General features: G+C 46.3%; 1 protein-coding gene across 1 annotated transcript in view; it reads right to left on the bottom strand.

Annotated features, from left to right (window-relative positions):
* The window catches only part of XDH (xanthine dehydrogenase), a 54,075-nt gene extending 39,130 nt beyond the window's left edge, over positions 1-14,945 (bottom strand). Inside the window, exons 1-5 of the mRNA XM_066594801.1 lie at positions 14,789-14,945; positions 7,985-8,081; positions 7,352-7,460; positions 536-662; positions 199-260 (exon numbers count right to left, since the gene is read on the bottom strand). Coding sequence (XP_066450898.1) covers positions 199-260; positions 536-662; positions 7,352-7,460; positions 7,985-8,081; positions 14,789-14,945 — 552 coding nt within the window. The remainder of the gene's footprint in view (positions 1-198; positions 261-535; positions 663-7,351; positions 7,461-7,984; positions 8,082-14,788) is intronic.
* Positions 14,946-23,147: the final 8,202 nt, after the last annotated feature.

Below are 23,147 nucleotides of genomic sequence, written 5' to 3' on the forward strand. Positions count from 1 at the left end.
CACAAGCAGAATATAGGCAGACTGCTGATCAGTGCAATATACCTATTTTTTCCTTATGATGGGGGTGCCATAAAAAAATTCCACACAGGGTGCCATCTGACCTAGGGACAGCACTGTATTGAGTGGCATCAAGGAAGATGTTGTCAGACGTACGTTACCAAAGCCGGACAATCACAAGACCATCACTGGGGAACTCACTTTGGCGAATGTCTTGAAGCCCTGGAGAATGGGTCGGTATCCCGTACACCGACACAGGTTCCCTGTTGTGGGGAGAGTCGGACATTAGATCCAGTTGTAATCATGTCATCACATCTATATCCGGTTCTAGACTTCCAGGTCCTGTTAAAGGGGTTGTCCAGGGTTAAAAAACCGCGCCACATCTGTACAGAGGTTGTATCTGGTATTGCAGCTTTGTTCTATTGAAGCGAACAGGGCTGCGTTGCAATACCTCACACAACCTGTTGGCAGGGGTGGTGCTGTAGGCATTGGATTTCTTATGCTGGACAATTCTCAATCTAAGTCCCCATTCTGTCACCTTGGAAAGCGTCTTCTATTTCCTCCATGCTGGGCTGCGGCGTATTACGTAGTAATGCATACAGAGACATGACAATGCCCGGCGTGCAGAACCCGCATTGTGAGCCGTGACGCTTGGCTATTCTTTCCTGAAATTGAAAAATAAGATTAGTTTATGACTAATATTACAAAGTTACCGCTAAGAACGCGGCTCTACGGCGACTTTTGATCATGTGACAGGCGCAGTAAAGTTGCAGGCTGCCTCATTGTCTTTGTATGGGGGACACAATCACAAGTATTACTAAATGGTTTGAATTCTTAGAAGTCGCCCAGAACGTTTCTATCTGATAGGAAAATATTGACTTTAGGAGATCCGTTGTGATTTTATAACAATTGCGCCGCTAGAAGTTGTGATGGAGTCAAAGTCCAAAGCCGTATCAGCCATTCCTCAGCCACATAGACCCATTGGAGCCCATTCTGTAACACTGAGCCATAGAAGATAAGAGACCTTATACCTGCTGCGGCGACTCAGAGATTACAGGCTTTGTTGTGGGGACTCTGGGGGGCGCTGTGGATACTACTTGTGGGGGAACCGCAGATGGCCAGTTTGTGATTAGGAGCTAAACCTGATGGAATCCTCTAAATGGCTGTCATTGGAATTATTTTAGGGCGGTCTCACACGAGCGTGTTTGCATGGTTACTTGCACATGCAAAATCAGCGCATGCAATACGCGGAGAATAGAACCCGTTGTTTTTAATGGGTTCGTCCCCCTGAGCGTGCTTTGCATGCGCATGGAAAAAAAAACGCAACATGCTCTATTTTTGTGTGTTTGTGCATCAAAAGCCCCATAGAAGTCTATGGGAGGTGCGCAAATTTGGAAGGGGATGTGTGAAACAATGCGCAAAACCGCCGGGGAAAAGAAGGCATCTGGACCTTATTAAGCTGAGCTACCTTGTCCAAATGCATTGCTGCGGCAAGTGGTTTTGCGCAATACGCTTGCGTGAAGGGGCCCTTATAGAGGCACGGGGCATCATAGGGTCACTACGGGTGTCTTTATTATGTGGGGTCACTGTGGATGTTTTATCCATTTCTATCTAGTGCATACATACTCCGCAGCCATGTACATCACCTGATGTCCCCTCTGGGGGTCACAGTCTAAGGTCACCTAGTAGAATGTTTTTGGAGTGTGGAAGGAATTGGAAAAAACCCGCACAAACATGGGGAGAACATACATGCTCCATGCAGATTCGAACCCAGGACCCCGAGAGCTGCAGCAGTGCTAACCTCTGAACCCCTCTATTATGGGGGCACTATAGCTGTCTGTAATATGAGGTTGCTGTGGATGCCTTTACTTTGAGGTCACTATTGCTGTCTTTATTATACGGTCACTGTGGCTTTTTTAGTATGTGGTCGTTGTAGATTAATGTGCTATTGAGTCACTGTGGCTTTCTTTATAATTGGGTTATTGTGATTTTTTTTTTTAGTATGGGGTCACTGTGACTGTCTATTATGGGGTCACTGTGACTGTCTATTATGGGGTCACTGTGACTGTCTATTATGAGATCACTGTGACTGTCTATTATGGGGTCACTGTGACTGTCTATTATGGGGTCACTGTGACTGTCTATTATGGGGTCACTGTGACTGTCTATTATGGGGTCACTGTGACTGTCTATTATGGGGTCACCGTGACTGTCTATTATGGGGTCACCGTGACTGTCTATTATGGGGTCACCGTGACTGTCTATTATGGGGTCACTGTGACTGTCTATTATGAGGTCACTGTGACTGTCTATTATGAGATCACTGTGGCTGTCTATTATGGGGTCACTGTGACTGTCTATTATGAGATCAACGTAGCTGTCTTTTATGAGATCACCGTAGCTGTCTATTATGAGATCACCGTAGCTGTCTTTTATGAGATCACCGTAGCTGTCTTTTATGAGATCACCGTAGCTGTCTTTTATGAGATCACCGTAGCTGTCTTTTATGAGATCACCGTGGCTGTCTTTTATGAGATCACTGTGGCTGTCTATTATGAGATCACTGTGGCTGTCTATTATGAGGTCACTGTGACTGTCTATTATGGGGTCATTATTGCTGCCTTTAATATTAGATGACTGTGGATGTCTATTATGGGGTCACTGTGACTGTCTATTATGGGGTCACTGTGACTGTCTATTATGAGATCACTGTGACTGTCTATTATGGGGTCACTGTGACTGTCTATTATGGGGTCACTGTGACTGTCTATTATGGGGTCACTGTGACTGTCTATTATGGGGTCACTGTGACTGTCTATTATGGGGTCACCGTGGCTGTCTATTATGGGGTCACTGTGACTGTCTATTATGGGGTCACCGTGACTGTCTATTATGGGGTCACTGTGACTGTCTATTATGAGGTCACTGTGACTGTCTATTATGAGATCACTGTGGCTGTCTATTATGGGGTCACTGTGACTGTCTATTATGAGATCACCGTAGCTGTCTTTTATGAGATCACCGTAGCTGTCTTTTATGAGATCACCGTAGCTGTCTTTTATGAGATCACCGTAGCTGTCTTTTATGAGATCACCGTAGCTGTCTTTTATGAGATCACTATGGCTGTCTATTATGAGATCACCGTAGCTGTCTTTTATGAGATCACTGTGGCTGTCTATTATGAGATCACTGTGGCTGTCTATTATGAGGTCACTGTGACTGTCTATTATGGGGTCATTATTGCTGCCTTTAATATTAGATCACTGTGGCTGTCTATTATGAGATCACCGTGGCTGTCTATTATGAGATCACCGTGGCTGTCTATTATGAGATCACTGTGGCTGTCTATTATGAGGTCACTGTGACTGTCTATTATGGGGTCATTATTGCTGCCTTTAATATTAGATGACTGTGGATGTCTATTATGGGGTCACTGTGACTGTCTATTATGGGGTCACTGTGACTGTCTATTATGAGATCACTGTGACTGTCTATTATGGGGTCACTGTGACTGTCTATTATGGGGTCACTGTGACTGTCTATTATGGGGTCATTATTGCTGCCTTTAATATTAGATGACTGTGGATGTCTATTATGGGGTCACTGTGACTGTCTATTATGGGGTCACTGTGACTGTCTATTATGGGGTCACTGTGACTGTCTATTATGGGGTCACTGTGACTGTCTTATGAGATCACTGTGACTGTCTATTATGGGGTCACTGTGACTGTCTATTATGGGGTCACTGTGACTGTCTATTATGGGGTCACTGTGACTGTCTATTATGGGGTCACCGTGACTGTCTATTATGGGGTCACTGTGACTGTCTATTATGAGGTCAATGTGACTGTCTATTATGAGATCACTGTGGCTGTCTATTATGGGGTCACTGTGACTGTCTATTATGAGATCACCGTAGCTGTCTTTTATGAGATCACCGTAGCTGCCTATTATGAGATCACCGTAGCTGTCTTTTATGAGATCACCGTAGCTGTCTTTTATGAGATCACCGTAGCTGTCTTTTATGAGATCACTGTGGCTGTCTATTATGAGATCACTGTGGCTGTCTATTATGAGATCACTGTGGCTGACTATTATGAGGTCACTGTGACTGTCTATTATGGGGTCATTATTGCTGCCTTTAATATTAGATCACTGTGGCTGTCTATTATGAGATCACTGTGGCTGTCTATTATGAGATCACCGTGGCTGTCTATTATGAGATCACCGTGGCTGTCTATTAGGGGGTCACCGTGGCTGTCTATTAGGGGGTCACCGTGGCTGTCTATTATGGGGTCACTGTGACTGTCTATTATGAGATCACCGTAGCTGTCTTTTATGAGATCACCGTAGCTGTCTATTATGAGATCACCGTAGCTGTCTTTTATGAGATCACCGTAGCTGTCTTTTATGAGATCACCGTAGCTGTCTTTTATGAGATCACCGTAGCTGTCTTTTATGAGATCACTGTGGCTGTCTATTATGAGATCACTGTGGCTGTCTATTATGAGGTCACTGTGACTGTCTATTATGGGGTCATTATTGCTGCCTTTAATATTAGATCACTGTGGCTGTCTATTATGAGATCACTGTGGCTGTCTATTATGAGATCACCGTGGCTGTCTATTATGAGATCACCGTGGCTGTCTATTAGGGGGTCACCGTGGCTGTCTATTAGGGGGTCACTGTGGCTGTCTATTATGGGGTCACTGTGACTGTCTATTATGAGATCACCGTAGCTGTCTTTTATGAGATCACCGTAGCTGTCTTTTATGACATCACCGTAGCTGTCTTTTATGAGATCACCGTAGCTGTCTTTTATGAGATCACCGCAGCTGTCTATTATGAGATCACTATGGCTGTCTATTATGAGATCACTGTGGCTGTCTATTATGAGGTCACTGTGGCTGTCTATTATGGGGTCACTGTGACTGTCTATTATGGGATCACAGTGGCTGTCTATTATGAGATCACCGTGGCTGTCTATTATGAGATCACCGTGGCTGTCTATTAGGGGGTCACCGTGGCTGTCTATTAGGGGGTCACTGTGGCTGTCTATTATGGGGTCACTGTGACTGTCTATTATGAGATCACCGTAGCTGTCTTTTATGAGATCACCGTAGCTGTCTTTTATGACATCACCGTAGCTGTCTTTTATGAGATCACCGTAGCTGTCTATTATGAGATCACTATGGCTGTCTATTATGAGATCACTGTGGCTGTCTATTATGAGGTCACTGTGGCTGTCTATTATGGGGTCACTGTGACTGTCTATTATGGGGTCACTGTGACTGTCTATTATGGGATCACAGTGGCTGTCTATTATGAGATCACCGTGGCTGTCTATTATGGGATCACAGTGGCTGTCTATTATGAGATCACCGTGGCTGTCTATTAGGGGGTCACTGTGGCTGTCTATTAGGGGGTCACTGTGGCTGTCTATTAGGGGGTCACTGTGGCTGTCTATTAGGGGGTCACTGTGGCTGTCTATTATGGGGTCACTGTGACTGTCTATTATGGGGTCACTGTGACTGTCTATTATGAGATCACCGTAGCTGTCTTTTATGAGATCACCGTAGCTGTCTTTTATGAGATCACCGTAGCTGTCTATTATGAGATCACTATGGCTGTCTATTATGAGATCACTGTGGCTGTCTATTATGAGATCACCGTGGCTGTCTATTATGGGGTCACTGTGGCTGTCTATTATGGGGTCACTGTGACTGTCTATTATGGGATCACCGTGGCTGTCTATTATGGGATCACCGTGGCTGTCTATTATGGGATCACAGTGGCTGTCTATTATGAGATCACCGTGGCTGTCTATTAGGGGGTCACTGTGACTGTCTATTATGGGGTCACTGTGACTGTCTATTATGGGGTCACTGTGACTGTCTATTATGGGGTCACTGTGACCGTCTATTATGAGATCACCGTAGCTGTCTATTATGAGATCACCGTGGCTGTCTATTATGAGGTCACTGTGGCTGTCTATTATGGGGTCATTATTGCTGCCTTTAATATTAGATCACTGTGGCTGTCTATTATGAGATCACTGTGGCTGTCTATTATGAGATCACTGTGGCTGTCTATTATGGGGTCACTGTGACTGTCTATTATGGGATCACAGTGGCTGTCTATTAAGAGATCACTGTGGCTGTCTATTAAGAGATCACTGTGGCTGTCTATTATGGGGTCACTGTGACTGTTTATTATGGGGTCACTGTGACTGTCTATTATGGGGTCACTGTGACTGTTTATTATGGGATCACTGTGACTGTCTATTATGGGGTCACTGTGACTGTCTATTATGGGGTCACTGTGACTGTCTATTATGGGGTCACTGTGACTGTCTATTATGGGATCACTGTGACTGTCTATTATGAGGCCACTGTGACTGTCTATTATGGGGTCACTGTGATTGTCTATTATGGGGTCACTGTGACTGTCTATTATGGGGTCACTGTGACTGTCTATTATGAGATCACCGTGGCTGTCTATTATGAGATCACCGTGGCTGTCTATTAAGAGATCACCGTGGCTGTCTATTATGGGGTCACTGTGGCTGTCTATTATGAGATCACCGTGGCTGTCTATTATGAGGTCACTGTGACTGTTTATTATGAGATCACTGTGGCTGTCTATTATGGGCTCACTGTGGCTGTCTATTATGGGCTCACTGTGGCTGTCTATTATGAGATCACGGTGGCTGTCTATTATGGGGTCACTGTGGCTGTCTTCACAGTTGGGTCACTTTGTCTTCCTTATGGGGTCACTGTGACCATCTGGAGCCTTCTACTGACAAATGGTAAAAGGTAAAATCCCCTGCTGTAAGCACTGAGTCCTCGGCAGACTGTTTTTGCAGAAGGGGTGGCATTGCCTTCCCCAGTCTTCTTTTACCCCCCAGAAAGCTGGTTGCTCATTTTACCGACCTCAGAAGAGTCGAAGGCTGAGTCAACGTAGAGTCGGCTACCTGATCCAAGCGGGGATTGAACCTGCAACCTTCAGGTTGTGAGGGAGAGCTTAGGACTGCATTTCTGCTTCCTTAACACTCTGTCCCACATGAGGGTCATAGCAGTGTATAATGGATAGACCGAGCACCAGCAGGGGGCGCCATATAGTTTTTTTTCATTACGGTCCCTCCTCTGTTCTGTGTGTAGAACATATAATACAATTCAGGGCAGCACTACTCCACTCAACCCACAGGGTGGGACCAACCTTGTGCACGCCACAAAAGGGATCCGGATCCTGAGACCCCAAAGTAGTGCAAACAGACTGTTCTGTGTGTAGTCAGTCCTATAAGCACGTATACTGCGGGACAGATCTTCACATTAATCGCAGGCTTCATTGTTACCTGGACGGGGTGAAGTCTTGTCTTCGTGCTTCCGATTCCTTCCACCGTGGTGACAGACGTGTAGTTGAGAGAACAGACGGGAGCGAGGCAGGCGTTCACCGCATAATGTCTACGAGGATTGGGTATGGGATCATAACCACACTGTAGGAGGACCTAGAACATCCCAATTCAAGAGGAATCTAGAACACTGTTCAGCCCAACCCTCTAGGTTCAAGAATAGAATGCTAGAATCTACAGTGAATACTGACACTAAAACGGACTAACAATGCTATTTCATATGTGATTCAGGGTCTGTGAAGACCTCTATGGACTTCTATCACCAAGCATGTGCTACCCAACTGGAAGACCAATGCAACTGCTGAATATCATCCCAATATGCGGTTCTGTATCTACCCCCATGCTTTACACTGCAGCTCTGCTTGTGTAGATTGGCTGCAGTGTATAAGCACAAGCTCAGAAGTGAGTAAATCACTAGCAGAAAACTAAGATTCTCAGAAAACTGCAGTACTATGACTGAGGGGGAGGAGTCTCAATTAAAGGGCGGAGCTCTGCCTTAAAGCTACATGGACCATTTTTAACAATATGATTAAAGGAATTACACTAGGAGCGATCTGCCACCACATCAAAGGATACAGGATCTTCTGCTGGAATATGCAATATCTGGAGATCATCACGGTGCAGGCGCCGCAGCCACCTTCACCGCAGCCCAGCTTGGTTCCTGGTAGCCCCACTGGAGAAGGCAATGTTAAGGTGATAATCATAGTAAGAAAAACAAGTAATCAGGCGTCTTAAGAAGAGGATAACCACCAACAAGATCGACACAATCCCAGAAATGGATGTGATGTGGAGATTGAAAAACATCCTGGAGAAATATCATTCACAGGTTCTCCACTTTGGACAATCCCTTTTATTAGAAGGGTCCTCAGACACTAAACTGATCACACGATGATCGGGGAAGGTCACAGGAACTGTTCAATTTCCCTGCAGCACCACCACAGGGCAAATGAAGCATTACAAGGCACACATTAAAATCAATGGGGTGTCTGTGTAATGCAGGACAGAATAGGTCCTCCAGGGAGAGAGGCGCTCTTTATAACCGCCATCCACTCTAGATAACAGATGAGCAGGGCATACCCCACTTTCCCATTAAATCCCTAACAGGATATCTTAAGGTAGGCTTTCATTTGATTGTCCTTTGCCTCAGGGGACACAATTACAATACTAGCTTTGTAGGGGGTGTAGCGGTGCACTACACAGGGGGGGCCTGTAGAGGGCCAGAGACAGGACTCCTGGTGCGAGGGTTAACCAAGGGGTGAAGCAGGAACCAGATAAAAGCCGGTTCCTGCCAAAGACAAGAGGAAGAGAGACAGCTCAGTGGACCTGGGAGGGCTGCTAGCCCAGGGTCTGGTGCAGACCAAGAAGGCCAGAGGTTGACAGGGTGATGCCCTCAACCTCAACACCTGAGAGAGGACCAGCGCAGCACAGGAAGATGTTGCAGGCTGGTGGCCTGAAAAGGCAAGAGCCCAACAGGGGAAGCCCCTGGACTCCCACCCAGATTGGGGTGCTTATGGACATGATGTGATGTGATATGCTGTGCTGTGGAATAAATGCTGGCAGAAGCCAGACAAAGTGATACGCTAGTCCTGGGCCGTGTTTACCCGTGTGGGGCGCCATTTCTGGTATGAGAGGTCAGCGATCCCGAGGCAAGAGTACCCCCCCCCCCCTTGCTACATATGGTGGAGGCTGCAGGCAAGATCTAGAGTGGCGCACAAAAGGCCAGGAGGCCGAGGGTGCAATACCTGCTGTATGCAGCATTTAAAGGGCCAGGAGGCCGAGTGTGCAGTGTGCAGTGTTCAAAGGACCAGGAGGCCGAGGGTGCGTTTAAAGGGCCAGGAGGCCGAGGGTGCAGTGTTCAAAGGGCCAGGAGGCCGAGTGTGCAGTGTTCAAAGGGCCAGGAGGCCGAGTGTGCAGTGTTCAAAGGGCCAGGAGGCCGAGTGTGCAGTGTTCAAAGGGCCAGGAGGCCGAGTGTGCAGTGTTCAAAGGGCCAGGAGGCCGAGTGTGCAGTGTTCAAAGGGCCAGGAGGCCGAGTGTGCAGTGTTCAAAGGGCCAGGAGGCCGAGTGTGCAGTGTTCAAAGGGCCAGGAGGCCGAGTGTGCAGTGTTCAAAGGGCCAGGAGGCCGAGGGTGCGTTTAAAGGGCCAGGAGGCCGAGGGTGCGTTTAAAGGGCCAGGAGGCCGAGGGTGCGTTTAAAGGGCCAGGAGGCCGAGTGTGCAGTGTTCAAAGGGCCAGGAGGCCGAGTGTGCAGTGTTCAAAGGGCCAGGAGGCCGAGTGTGCAGTGTTCAAAGGGCCAGGAGGCCGAGTGTGCAGTGTTCAAAGGGCCAGGAGGCCGAGGGTGCGTTTAAAGGGCCAGGAGGCCGAGGGTGCGTTTAAAGGGCCAGGAGGCCGAGGGTGCGTTTAAAGGGCCAGGAGGCCGAGGGTGCGTTTAAAGGGCCAGGAGGCCGAGGGTGCGTTTAAAGGGCCAGGAGGCCGAGGGTGCGTTTAAAGGGCCAGGAGGCCGAGGGTGCGTTTAAAGGGCCAGGAGGCCGAGGGTGCGGTTAAAGGGCCAGGAGGCCGAGGGTGCGGTTAAAGGGCCAGGAGGCCGAAGCTGCGGTTAAAGGGCCAGGAGGCCGAAGCTGCGGTTAAAGGGCCAGGAGGCCGAAGCTGCGGTTAAAGGGCCAGGAGGCCGAAGGCTGCAGTTGCCTTGCAGGGCAACAGAGGACCTCCGAGAACCTCTACAAGGCAAGTTAGTGAACTTGTGTGTTTATTATGGACTGGGCAGTCAAGATGGCGGGCAGTGCAGGAGGCAGCCAGAAAGAGCCATGCTGGGGGTGTTTTCAGATGGACCTCTGTATGTACGGGTGTCCAGTGGCAAAGTGGCCAGAAAAACCCCACTGGTCGGTGTACAACGGGAGGTGTCCCCGCCAAAGGACTGTGATCACGTTCCATGGAGTGGTGAGACTCCTGAAAAGACTGTGTGTTCTGCGCGATATGGACTTGACTGTGAACTAATGGATGGCAATGTGGCAAAAATGCTGCATAACAAAATGTTTTCCTTGCAGGAGGGTGCTGGGAAAACTGCAGTATGTGCATTGGGTGGAAAAAAGTCCACAAACTGTATTGTGAACTGTGTTGCTGCCCGGGTGGGGCAAGAAAAGTCTATTAACCCTGGCCTGTCATGTGTGGGGGATGGTGGGATGTATTCTGTGCCCAACATGTGTAGATATGTTTCCCAAATGAAGTCAGGATGTGAACAGGGTGCAATGAAAGCAGACAAAGCCCATGTGGGAGCCTGTGCAAGTATACCTCTAGTGAGAGGGGGAAGAAAGAATGAAGATAGTGTGTGTAGGACTAGAAATGCTGAAGTTAGTAGTACTAGGCCTTTAGAGAGAGAAAGGATAGATCGTACTAAACTTGCAAAGAGAAAAAAGAAGGTAAAAAATGCTAGGGAGACAAGTGAGGTTGTCAGTGCAGATCCTGAGATTCAGGGTGAGACAGCAAGAGAACGCTTGGTTAAAATTCAGGAGGGATTTGCACCAATGCAAGCGTATATGAAGTTTCTGGAAGAAGCATCTTAAACTGCTAATGAAAGACTTGACGCACAGTTTGAGAAAGAAAGGACTAACTTGTGTCTGCTTGGAGAAGAGGCCAAGAGGCAACAGCTGTTAACAGAGGAGCAGACAGATAAATTCCTAAAAGAAAAGGAAAGTATTCTTCAAGAAGTTGAGCAGCTGAAAGCAAAGAGTGCAGCTCTCTTAAAGGAGAATGAGCATCTTGGGAGATTGGCTAAGGAGGAAGCTGATCACCGGGTGTTGCTGGAACAGAAGAATGTTCAGTGTGAACAGAGCTTAGAAGAAATGGGAAGTGAGAAAAAAGTATGAGGGATATCTTTCAACAGCCCATGAAGAGACAAGACCTCAGAGATGTAGCCAGAGATGAGGCTGGTCGCAGAGTATGTCTGGAGGCACAATCTGTGCAGTATGAACAGGACTGTAAGAAACTGCAACTGAAAACCCAAGAGTTGGAGATGACGTGTTGCGAGTTAGAAAGAGCTTCTACAAATGCACGTAATCAAACTACAGGTTTGCAGAATCAGGTTGCAGAGTTGAAAATGTAGTTGGCAAAGAAAAATGGTGACTTGGAGTGCCAGATAAGTCAGCTCAAGGAAGAGCTGGAAATAGAGAAAGCTGCTTGCAGTCAGGCAGAGAAGCAAGCAGAGATCTTGAAAGACTTACTAGATCACAAAGAAAACCAGGAAGCGCTGCATGAGAGACTGGTGTCCCAGCTACAGATGAGCTTGGATGAGAAAGCTGAAGTACATGGAATCCAAATCCAGGAGCTGGAATGGAGTCATGCTGTAGCTGTGGGGAAACTGTGCAAGCAGTTGAAGCAAATTGAAAAAGGGAAAAACATGGAAAAGTGAGTGTCTTGAGCTGACCCAAAAGGTGAAGGGGTTGTTGGAAGACAAGTGTGCATATGAGTGCAAGAGAAATACAGTGGAAATGCAGCTCCAAGAGCTACAAGTAAAAGTCACTGAAAGTGACAGAAGGCAGACAGCATTGTCTGAGCAGGTGAATAGACTCCAGGTGAAGCTGGAAGCTCAAGCTGAAGAGTCTCAGAGACTGGTACAAGAAGAGACGCAGCAGAGGCTTGGTCTTAGTGCACATCTGAAGATAATGCAAGATGAGAGAGATGTGTTCCTCAAGCAGTTAGAGGGAGATGCAGAAGCTAAGAGAAACCTGTCAAAGCAGATTGCAACACTTCAGGCTGGGTTGTCTGACCTAAAACATGGACTGGAGAAGAGTGCTGTGTGCTTGGATTCTGTGGAAGAGCAGAAAAGAGAAATACAAGAGGAGTTAGAAGCTACAAGGCAGCAGTATGAAGAGAAGACAGCTGCCTGTGATAAGCTTGAGAAGGTTAAAGTACATCTTCAGCAAGAGATAGAAGATGCTTCTGTGACGCTTGGTTTCCAAAAGGAGCTTGTGTCCAAACTAAGAAAGACGCAGCAAATATGTGAACAGCAGCTTACAGAGGAGGAAATCAGGTCTGCAAGATATGTCACTGAATGTGAGCGTGCTGAAGAAAGGGACTGAAGTGTTAACTTTAACACACACCATGAAAATGATGTCACAGATGGAAGAGAAACTGTATGAGAACCCTGCATGCGGGGTCGTGGTTGGAGAGCAAGACGGTGAAATCCTAAAAGAGGTGGAAGTAATAAATCAGCTGCTTTGTCTTCAAACTGATGTCTACGATGAACTTGAGAAGTTTAGAATGAGTCTTCAGCAGAAAGTAGAAGACATTAGTGTAGGGCTTGGTTACCAATGCAGACGGTGTCCAACTGGGAGAAGAAACAAAAGATGTGTGAACAGTGGCTTACTGAGGGGAAGTCGGGGGTTCCCTAAAGTTGCAAAAGGAAGGTGTAACAAGCGGGTGCACACTGAAATGCAAGACTGGATTCGCGCTAAGACAGATGAGGAGAAGAGAACCCTGATACGGGAAAAGCTAAAAGGTGTGTTCCTACAATCGCTAGAAGGAATGGAGACCTTGTTGGAGAAGATCAAGAAAGAGACTGAAGCGCTAACCTTGACGCGCACCCTGAAGGTGGTGTCAGAAGAGAAAAAGTGGTATTGCCAAGGTCCGCTAAGACGTTAAGTGCAAAGGTGAAGCTCTGACAGTCAAAGGGTCATATTGCTGAAAAGAGGGTTCAGAGACTAGAGAGGTCTAGGGCCCAGTTCAGACAAGTGGAAAAAAGACCCTGTTGAATTCTAAAAAAGAGATAAAATTGTGAAAGTTATTGAGAAAGTGAGAGCTGAGCTACAGATGGGAGGGGAGCAATCCTCTGAAGTTCAAGTCACCAAAGAGAAGGCAGAAGGCGAAACTGCTGAAGCAGAGAAGGCCACGAAGGTAGCAGAGACTGGGGAAAAGGCCTCAGAAATTACTCCTGTCCTGGATAAGGAAGTTGTGCAAATGAATGGAAGTGTCTCTGTGGTAGAAGGCCCACAGATGGAAATAAGTGCACATGCCGCTACTGAAGTGCAGACTGAAGAAATGGCACCTGCAACAGTTGAACAGATGAGTGATGTACGATGTGAAGTATCCAATATGGAAGTTGAACTTCAGAAAGTGCCAGTTAGGGCAAGAGACCCCAAGCCATTCCACACTGAAATGGAGGACTTGGTCAGCTCCAAGGATGATGGTGAAAAGACGGTACATGAACTAGAAAAGTCTACTAAAGCCTTGGAACAGCAAGTAGAATTGAAGGTTCAGGTAGAGAAACCTGACGATAAGTTACAAGCCACAGAGGATACGTAGTTGCACTTGGAAGTCAACTTGCAAGCTGTGAGAGCACGGTCTGACAGAGATCGGCAAGGTTGTGATGAGCCGAGTGAAGACAAGAAGAGAGAACTTGTCAGACAAGGAAAACTAGAAAGAGACCCCCGAGCCTGGAGCTTTGACCCCGGAGGGCCAAGAAGAAAAGGTGATACGGCCTATATCAAAGGGGGGGGGGGGGGGTTGTAGCGGTGCAGTGCACAGGGGGGCCTGTAGAGGGCCAGAGACAGGACTCCTGGTGCGAGGGTAAACCAAGGGGTGGAGCAGGAACCAGATAAAAGCCGGTTCCTGCCAAAGACAGGAGGAAGAGAGACAACTCAGTGGAGCTGGGAGGGCTGCTAGCCCAGGGTCTGGTGCAGACCAAAAAGGCCAGAGGTTGACAGGGTGACGACCCTAACCTCAACACCTGAGAGAGGACCAGCGCAGCACAGGAAGGTGGCCTGAAAAGGCAAGAGTCCAACAGGGAACGCCCCTGGACTCCCACCCAAGTTGGGGTGCTTATGGACATGATGTGCTGTGGAATAAATGCTGGCAGGAGCCAGACAAAGAGATACGCTAGTCCTGAGCCGTGTTTACCCGTGTGGGGCGCCATTTCTGGTATGAGAGGTCAGCGATCCCGAGGCAAGAGTACCCCCCTTGCTACAGGGGGTATTGCATCCGTTCTCCCTATGAAGTAGCAAAAGGGATGGGGCAATGAGAGTTGGGACCCCCTCTGTTCTGGCACCTCATAGCAGTCGCCATGTGTGCCTCTATGATAACACCACCTTGCATTTTGTCTGTACAGCTCCTATAGACTGTATGTTGGCTGCCATGTGGTCGCCTCAGTATTAGGCTAATAGCATGCTCTATCTGCATTAACGCCCTCCATTGCTGTCAATGGAGGCGTGCGACCCGCCGCCCATACACAACTAACGCTGCTCATAGACTGCGGGTTCCTGCATCCATGCTGAGCGACGGCACGGAAAATACAAAGAAACAAAAAAGAACCTAAGAGGCCACAACGCCTGCCCAAACATAACGGCTTTATTACAGCATACGCACGCCTCTGTATATAAACACGACACGGATACATTTCCTTCGGAGGTAAGTCAGCAAAGTCATTTTAGGGTCTGCATTTTTTTCGATAACCTGCAAAAAAAAAAGTGAAAAAACCCCCAAAACATTAAAATGATACTTACAAAGGAGATCCGGACGATAGACCCTGAACTGTATGTAATATGCTGCCATTACAAGCTCCGCCCCCTATTCATAGTATAAAAACTATAAACAATAAAAAAACTAACAGAACTGGTATTCTCATGCTGGTACATCAACATATCATGAGGTTTGTTTCAGACGCTGTAAAAAAAAGTTCACAACGCCAGAATTTCAGTTTTTTCGTCACCTCATGGAATAGAAAATTACCAAAAGGTCGTATGTTCCCTAAAAGTTGTGACCGACTGGTAGGGTGATGCCACATTTTTGCAGAGTGGTTTGCCATTGCCTTCACCAGTCATCTTTAACCCCACAGCAAGCTCATTTTACCAACCTCGAATGTCTGGAGGGCTGAGTCAACCTTGAGCCGGCTACCTGAACCACATGGAGATTGAACTGGCAACCTTCAGGTCATGAGCGAGGGCTTAGGACTGTATTCTGCTGCCTTAACACTCTGCACCACACAAGTTGCAGAAATTGCCAACACAAAGCAAACTTTTAATTTGAAAAATGGCATTAAAACTTAACAAAAACTACATAAACTTCGTATCGCCATCGTCCTACATGCAGAATAAAGATAACATGTCTTATAGCGCAGAGTATGTAAAAAATAAACTTTGAAAAAAAAACTGCGGGGGTAGGGGGGGGGGTTGTTTTTTTTTCAATTCCACCCTACAAATAATTTTTTGAAAGTTTTCAAAAAGTTTCTCAGTTTATTAGACGGTCCATTAAATGGTGCCGCTAACAAAGAACTCGTCCTGCAAACATAAAAGAGCCCTGATACAGCTATGACAACGGCGGGAAAGTTATGGCTCTTGGATGAAAACAGTAACAGCTAGCTGTGTCTTCGCGGGGTTAAAGAACAGTCTTAAGGGTTATCAAAGTTATAAAACTACAGATTAATGATCCGGCTTGGCACACATCTCCTAGTTGGCAGCACTTTTTGTTTTTTCCACGGATCTTCGCTTCGTTCGCCGTCCATGTGTGAAAACATTGTCTTCATAAACTCGATTAACTGCAGTTACAGAGGTTCTCCGGAGGAGGAAGGGGAGCGGGCACTCGGGCAGGGGTCTAACCGCAGCGATCCAGAGAACACATCCCAAATGCCCTATGGACATGGAGCGGTGGAGCGTGACCACTGCTCCATTCACTTCTATGGGATGAAGATTGATATGCTCGACTATCTCCCATAGAAGTGAATGGAGTAGTGGTCACACATGCGCACTGTGGCTGCATTTACATGGAGCATTCAGGGGGGTGGGCGTCGTTCTCAGCGTGGTCTCAGCAGTCAGACCCCCGGTGATCAGACATTTAAATAAATCTTAAAGAGGTTGTCCAAGATTAGAAAATTTGGCTGCTTTCGCCAGAAAACAGCGCCACATTTCTCCAAAGGTTGTGTCTGGTACTGCAGCTCAGCTCCTATTCACCAAAAATATATACCGGTGTCAATTCCCAAATGTGACGGCATGTTAATGAACTTTATTCCAATATTATGGTATAAACCTGACCTAAAAAAACTATGTAAATAAAAAAACACAATTAAAAAAAGCACAATTAAATTAGTAAATTGAATATTTTTGAAAAGTTTAAAAACTGATACTTTGTAAATGGGGGGAGAAAAGTAAAAAAATCTTTAGGCTGCTTCTAAATGGCTGAGAAAATCGCACGGGATTAGTGTGTTGCGAGATACACAAATATGAGCGCCATTGTTCTGGATGAGTCATATACACAAGTGGGAAACAATTGAGGCGCGCTCACTCTCTGCACGTTCCTCGGAACACACATCAACCATTGTTTTCAATGGGAGAGGAAATTACATCGTACGGCGTGCGAGGGGCGGTTACCCATGGGAGACACTTGCCGATCCTCTGACGGGGCTGAACGCTGAAAGCCATGCCTGAGGATCGCGACCTCACGGAAGTATGGGAGGCTTTTTTGACAAAAATACGCCTCGCATTCGTGTGGACATCGCACGTTCACCAGAGCGATATTGGGCCGAGTTTCAAGAGCCGATGTCACGCTCAGCTGTGTGTTGGTGGCTTACACTATGTGTAACATATCAATCCCTAACTGTGACTATGTATTCATTTACCAAGTTACTAATTTACATAAAGGGACTAAATACCAATTTTTTTTATTAATTAAGATCAGATCAAAAAAAAGTTTTTTCTAATCTGTTTTCATTTTATGATTGTAGAATTTTTCATTCTGTTGTCCATAAATGACTCTGGAGGCGGCCGTCGTTTCTGAGCGGCATTTAACGGCACGAAGAGCAGCTTCATAGGCCATTCACATAGAAGGACCCATTGACTTGTATGGAGATTGTTCTAGACACGATCCGTGACCTGTGCGGGAGTCATTGTGCAGGTGGGGGAGTTGATAGTCGCAGCTAATGACCAATTGTCAATGGTGGGTCCTGTGTTATCTGTATATAGGTGTCACCTCTCAGTGTAATCCTGCCTGTGATGATAATGAGATGAAGGCTTCTTTCCGGCAAGCGTATAACGGCCCGCCGTTTTCACGGTTGGCTGATATACGCTGTGATCTGATGCATTGGATGATGGATCATCCAATCTGATGATTGGAAACGCTGGTCGTTTTTACGGCGGGCCCAAAAGATAGTCCTGGAACTATCTTTTGGGCCGGAATACATTGTTCACTGCATGGGCTCCTATGGGAGCCAATGACAGCGGCTGGAGAAGGGAGGTGGAAGGGAGTTTAGCTGCTCGCTCTTTGTAATGTGAGGGGGTGGGACGAGGGCAGAATTAAGCACCGCCCCTTTCTGCCTCCTCCCATTGCTGGCTTTGGACAACCAGCAATGGGAGGAGGAGGGACAGGGCGGTGCTTAGTTCCGCACCCAAACCGTCCCCTCTCATTGCAAAGAGAAAGTGGGGAGGAAAGGAGAGGTGAGCCTGCATGGGGGACGGAGGGGAAAGGGGCAACAGCATGTGCGCCCGTTCACGAGCCTTAACTTTCCGCCCCTTGTCAGCAGCCAGCAATGTGAGGGGGCAGGATGGGGAGGGATGGGGCGGGAGCTTAGCAACTAACTCCCACCCCATCCCGCCCCCTCCCATTGCAAACAGCCAGCAAGGGGCGGATAGAAGGGGGAGGGAGTTTAGCAGTCACGCTGCTGAACTCCCTCCCACCTTCCTTCTACCATAGAAGTCTATGCAGCCACCAACGTATTCTGGCCAGAAAAATTGTTCCAGGACTATCTTTCCTGCGCTGCGTAAAAGCGCCCGGCCAAAATGCGCTATCTTGGCTGGCCGGGCGCTTTAATGCGGATGAAAATCGCTCATCTGATCTGATGCGTTGGAATCCAATGCATCAGATGGTATCGTATATCGGCCGGCTGTGAAAATGGGAACAATATACGCTGTGTGAATAAGCCTTAATGGGATTTCTTCACATTTTCACGCATGCGAAAATCGCACGTTGTTTTAATAGGAAAAATATAAATATTGCGCGGCCCATATACAAGCGGGATGAGGCGATTATTAATTTGCCCACAGCAAATAATTAGCAAGTTTTCAATGACCTCGTGGACAAATAGAACAAGTTTTAGATCTTCAGTCTGACCGCATCGCAGCGAGAGGAAACACGTCCGTGTAAATGATACTCTTGGAAACAATAGGTTAATACATTGCTGGAGTTCTGCGCGCCGCTCAACCGCAGAGGACGGGTGTGATTATATCACCTGTGTAAATAAGATCTAACACCAAATATAACCGGCCGTCCTCTGATAGACGGACAATCCATTCAGACAGAATTATATATATCATTACAAGTCAAAATTAAATGCAGGTTGTTTTTTTTAACTTTCTCTCAATCATATAAATTGTAAATCCATAGTTGCGAACGTTCGCTAAAACAGTTCATCGCAATTTCATGCTATAAATGTATTAAAAATGCGATAAAAATATGAAAAAATATAAATTGAAATTGAAAAACAAGCAATTGTTGTAAACTTTTTCCCTTTCGCAACAAATAAAAATCCATAATTGTGTCCGTGGAAACGATTTGTTGAAATTGCGTAATATTAATTGTCTAAAAATGTAACAAAGATCTAAAAAAAATTTCAATTCAAAATAAAAAAAATTGCAATTTTTTTTTTTTTTTTTTTACCTTTTTGCCATTCACAAAAATTATCAGTTCGTCCGGCGGATTGTGCGAATCCGGGGTTTCCTGCTGAAATTTTTCCATGACTGTAACAGATGTGAAGTCAGCGGGCAGAGAGCTATACAGATCAGCAGTACATGAGTCCTCCGGCTAAGACTGAACCTAATCAGTGAGCTGGCAGATATCACTCCTTGTAGTATCTAGATGCAAGGTAGCTGGGGAGGGGCAGACCGCCCCACGTTGGCAGCCAATGACCTGGCATACATGATAAATGTGTATATGCAGGATCCCAGCCCTGCCAGTCCGCTCATACGATTAGAGCTGCTCTCTACTGTGGCGGCACGGTTATCTGCTACTTTTTCACGTGACTTCCACTGCGGTGAATCGGTTTTCTGGACTATGTGAAATTCAGACTTCAACTGAACAACCTTTGTGAATGCAACAAAGGGGACTCACAGGTCACCCTGGAAATATATTATGGCATTGATTATGTAGGTCTGGTCAGAGGGTATTCCGTGGTATAGAAGCCGTCAGCTGACCGACCCGTCTTTTCCTACGATAGTCTGAACTGGTTTTGTGTATGTCACTTTACAGCTTTGTTGTGGAGGAGTGACAGCAGAGTTGCACCAAAAAGTTAAAAAAAACAAAACCCTGATGGTCATATCTGATCCCATACATGTCAGGATTGAAAAAAAAAACACTAATTAAAATAATTAGTAGCAAATCCAAGATCAACTACTGGGTCTCTGGCCACCAGTGTCTCCCTCTGTTCATGGGCAACCCAACATATCCATATATTACATGGATTTGATGAGAACTGTGTAATACTGCATTTGCCCTGTGGGAGTGCTGTGGGAAAATAAAACACTTGCAGCTGTGTTCTCCCAGAGATTACAGCTGATCAATGAGGTTGACAGCAGCAGGATACTTTGTAATCGCCTTATTTTTAGGGGCCCTTCCAGCAAAAATAGATTAAAAGTTACAAGTGTTCCTCTTTAAAAGAATTGATAGTAAAAAAAATATGATGGAGTTGATGGGGTGAAGTCATACATTTATAGAAAGCAACAAGTGTGGCCTCCTTTTCTTGTCACTTCATTTCCACTACACAGGATATCAGGTGACCACGTGGTAAACTAAGACTAAAAATCATTTTTAGACATAGTCCTGCTTTGACAGCTCTGGTTCGCTACAATGTATCAGTGTAGATAAGAGCTCTCAGCCTGGAGTACAGAGAGATTTCTGCTGCTACTTTGTTTAAAGGGCTTGTCCAAGGAAGGTAAATGCTTTCCGGATCCAGCGGGGTCGTGACCTTCATATCCTGACGGGTTCCGACACCGAGTTACATAGCCCCTTCTGTTGCCCATTAATAACCAAGCCAGGCCCCTTTTCTGCCATGGTGGAGGTAGAGAAAAGTGTTGGCTTAGTTATTAAAGTGACCCTCCGGTTTCCAGACAAAATTCAAGAAGGTGTTATGAATGCACTATATCTACTCTCTGATTGGACTGGACTGCTCATGTGATCAGCACTGACCAATCAGAGCAATGAACAGTGCGCATTAGACAGTTTGAAAACTGCTGCAGCCATCTTGGATGGCCGGAAACTATTGGATCGGAGGGGCAGCAGAGAAGAACAGCTGCAGGTTATATACTCCTCTCCTCTCCTTTGCCTGGACAGAATTTAGAGTGACCCTGAAACTGTAGGGTCACTCTAAAATGAGCCGAAAACACCGCCCCGTGCGATAACATGACGGGAGATGGAAAAGGGCCATACATGTGACATGGTGTCGGAACCGGGTCGGAAGTGGAGGTTCAGGCACCGCTAGACTGGGTAAGTATTTCGGATGCCTGGACAACCCCTTTAACCCTTTCCAATCCAATTTTGGATTCAGGGCTTCCTAAAAGGCTTTCTCTTTTTGCTGTTATACAACAGTGCCATCTGCTGGCTAACACCAGTGTGTGCGCCAATATAATGTAAGGGATTGTCGGCACGCAGAAGGTCCACGTGTCATTGCATACCAGCTGCATGCTCCCATGTGCAAAATAAGTATGTGTGAGAGAGCCCTAAGACAGAAAGTAAATTAATATGCCATGTACAAGACTGGAAAATTCCTTTAATTGCCCCAATTAAGGTGCCAATCTGTGATCATGAAGTTGGCAAAGCACCAAATTCACATTTGTCAACATCTTGGGTTACAAAAGCAAAGTTATGACTTCTACCCCACAAAACTCAGGTGAGATGTCAGTTGTGATTGTTACACCATCAGCGCCCCGTGTTATACCTCTCCCTGGGGGGCGTTATACCTAGTGGGATAATGTTTCATCCAGCCCGGCACACGGCGTCCCGCTGACAGCGCAGCATTCGCTCCACAAACAACTTCTCCGTCTCCGCTAATGATTGATAAGGAGTTTACTGCTGTGTGATTACTTATATAAGATCCACATGATTTCCCTCACTGGAAGGAATCGCAGAAGGCAGAAAAAAAGCTTAATTACCTCAAAAATTTCTCGGATTAAAAAATAACCTTTATTGTTTTAGATTAAAACCAGAGCGATTGGGCAATTAGTGCCGGATAAAGATACAACACTGACGAGAGTGGAGCCCCGATGTGGACTCGCCCCTCCGATATCTCCTTATAACAGGGAGTCATTACACTTAGGAGAGGCCCCTTCAGCGAAAAACAGTCACCAGAAATAGTATCACCTCAGGGGGTCCCAAGTGAAGATCAATGAAGGTGAAGAGGTAGAAGAAAATCTGCTATGACCATTGAGACATCAGATATTGGGTCTCCCAAAGGCCACTGTACTAGATTCCTCTAGATTCTTGTGCTAGTATCCATTGTAGTAAAGGTAGTGTTCCATCTTCCTTATTTGCATATATTACCCAGAGGAGCATGCATGCCCTTGTAAGTCTCCTCACTCACCTCCTAGGTGTCTCCACACCCTTTCTGGGTGCTCTTGGGTAGAGACGATGCACCCCCTGACCTACTTACCTACTGGGTGTTTCCACGCATCTTCTGGGTGCTCTCCTTACGGGAGACAACACCTTTTCTGACCCACCATTACACACCAAATGGGAAACACCGACATGAAAAAGGACTTAGGGGTTTTAGTTAACTATAAGCTTAAGGCACATAGGATCATGGGGGGCATCAGAAGAGGTCTAGGGGCACATGACGAGAACATTGTTCATCCTCTTCACAAGTCACTGGTCAGACCACACATGGAATATTGTGGACAGTTATTGGCATCAGTACTCAAGAAGGACATATCAGAGCTTGAGCGGGTACAAAGGGGGCAACTACAGTAATAAATGGAATGGGCAAACTACAATCCCCAGGGAGGTTATCAAACTGGGGTTATTTAGTTTAGAAAAAAGACTGCTGAGGGGCGCTCTAATACCTATGTATGGATATATCAGGGATCCGTGCAGAGATCTCTCCCATCATCTATTATACCCAGGACTGTAACAAAAGGGCGCTCTAATAATTATGCACAGATATATCAGGAGTACAGAGATCTCTCCCATCATCTATTATACCCAGGACTGTAACAAGGGGGCGCTCTAATAACTATGTATAGATATATCAGGGGTTAGTACAGAGATCTCTCCCATCATCTATTATACCCAGGACTGTAACAAGGGGGCGCTCTAATAACTATGTATAGATATATCAGGGGTCAGTACAGAGATCTCTCCCATCATCTATTAAACTCAGGACTGTAACAAGGGGGCGCTCTAATAACTATGTATAGATATATCAGGGGTCAGTACAGAGATCTCTCCATCATCTATTTATACCCAGGACTGTAACAAGGGGGCGCTCTAATAACTATGTATAATATATCAGGGGTCAGTACAGAGATCTCTCCCATCATCTATTATACCCAGGACTGTAACAAGGGGCGCTCTAATAACTATGTATAGATATATCAGGGGTCAGTACAGAGATCTCTCCATCATCTATTTATACCCAGGACTGTAACAAGGGGGCGCTCTAATAACTATGTATAATATATCAGGGGTCAGTACAGAGATCTCTCCCATCATCTATTATACCCAGGACTGTAACAAGGGGGCGCTCTAATAACTATGTATAGATATAGCAGGGGTCAGTAC

The sequence above is a fragment of the Eleutherodactylus coqui genome, chromosome 3 (genome assembly GCF_035609145.1).
Source record: "Eleutherodactylus coqui strain aEleCoq1 chromosome 3, aEleCoq1.hap1, whole genome shotgun sequence".
Lineage (NCBI taxonomy): Eukaryota > Metazoa > Chordata > Amphibia > Anura > Eleutherodactylidae > Eleutherodactylus > Eleutherodactylus coqui.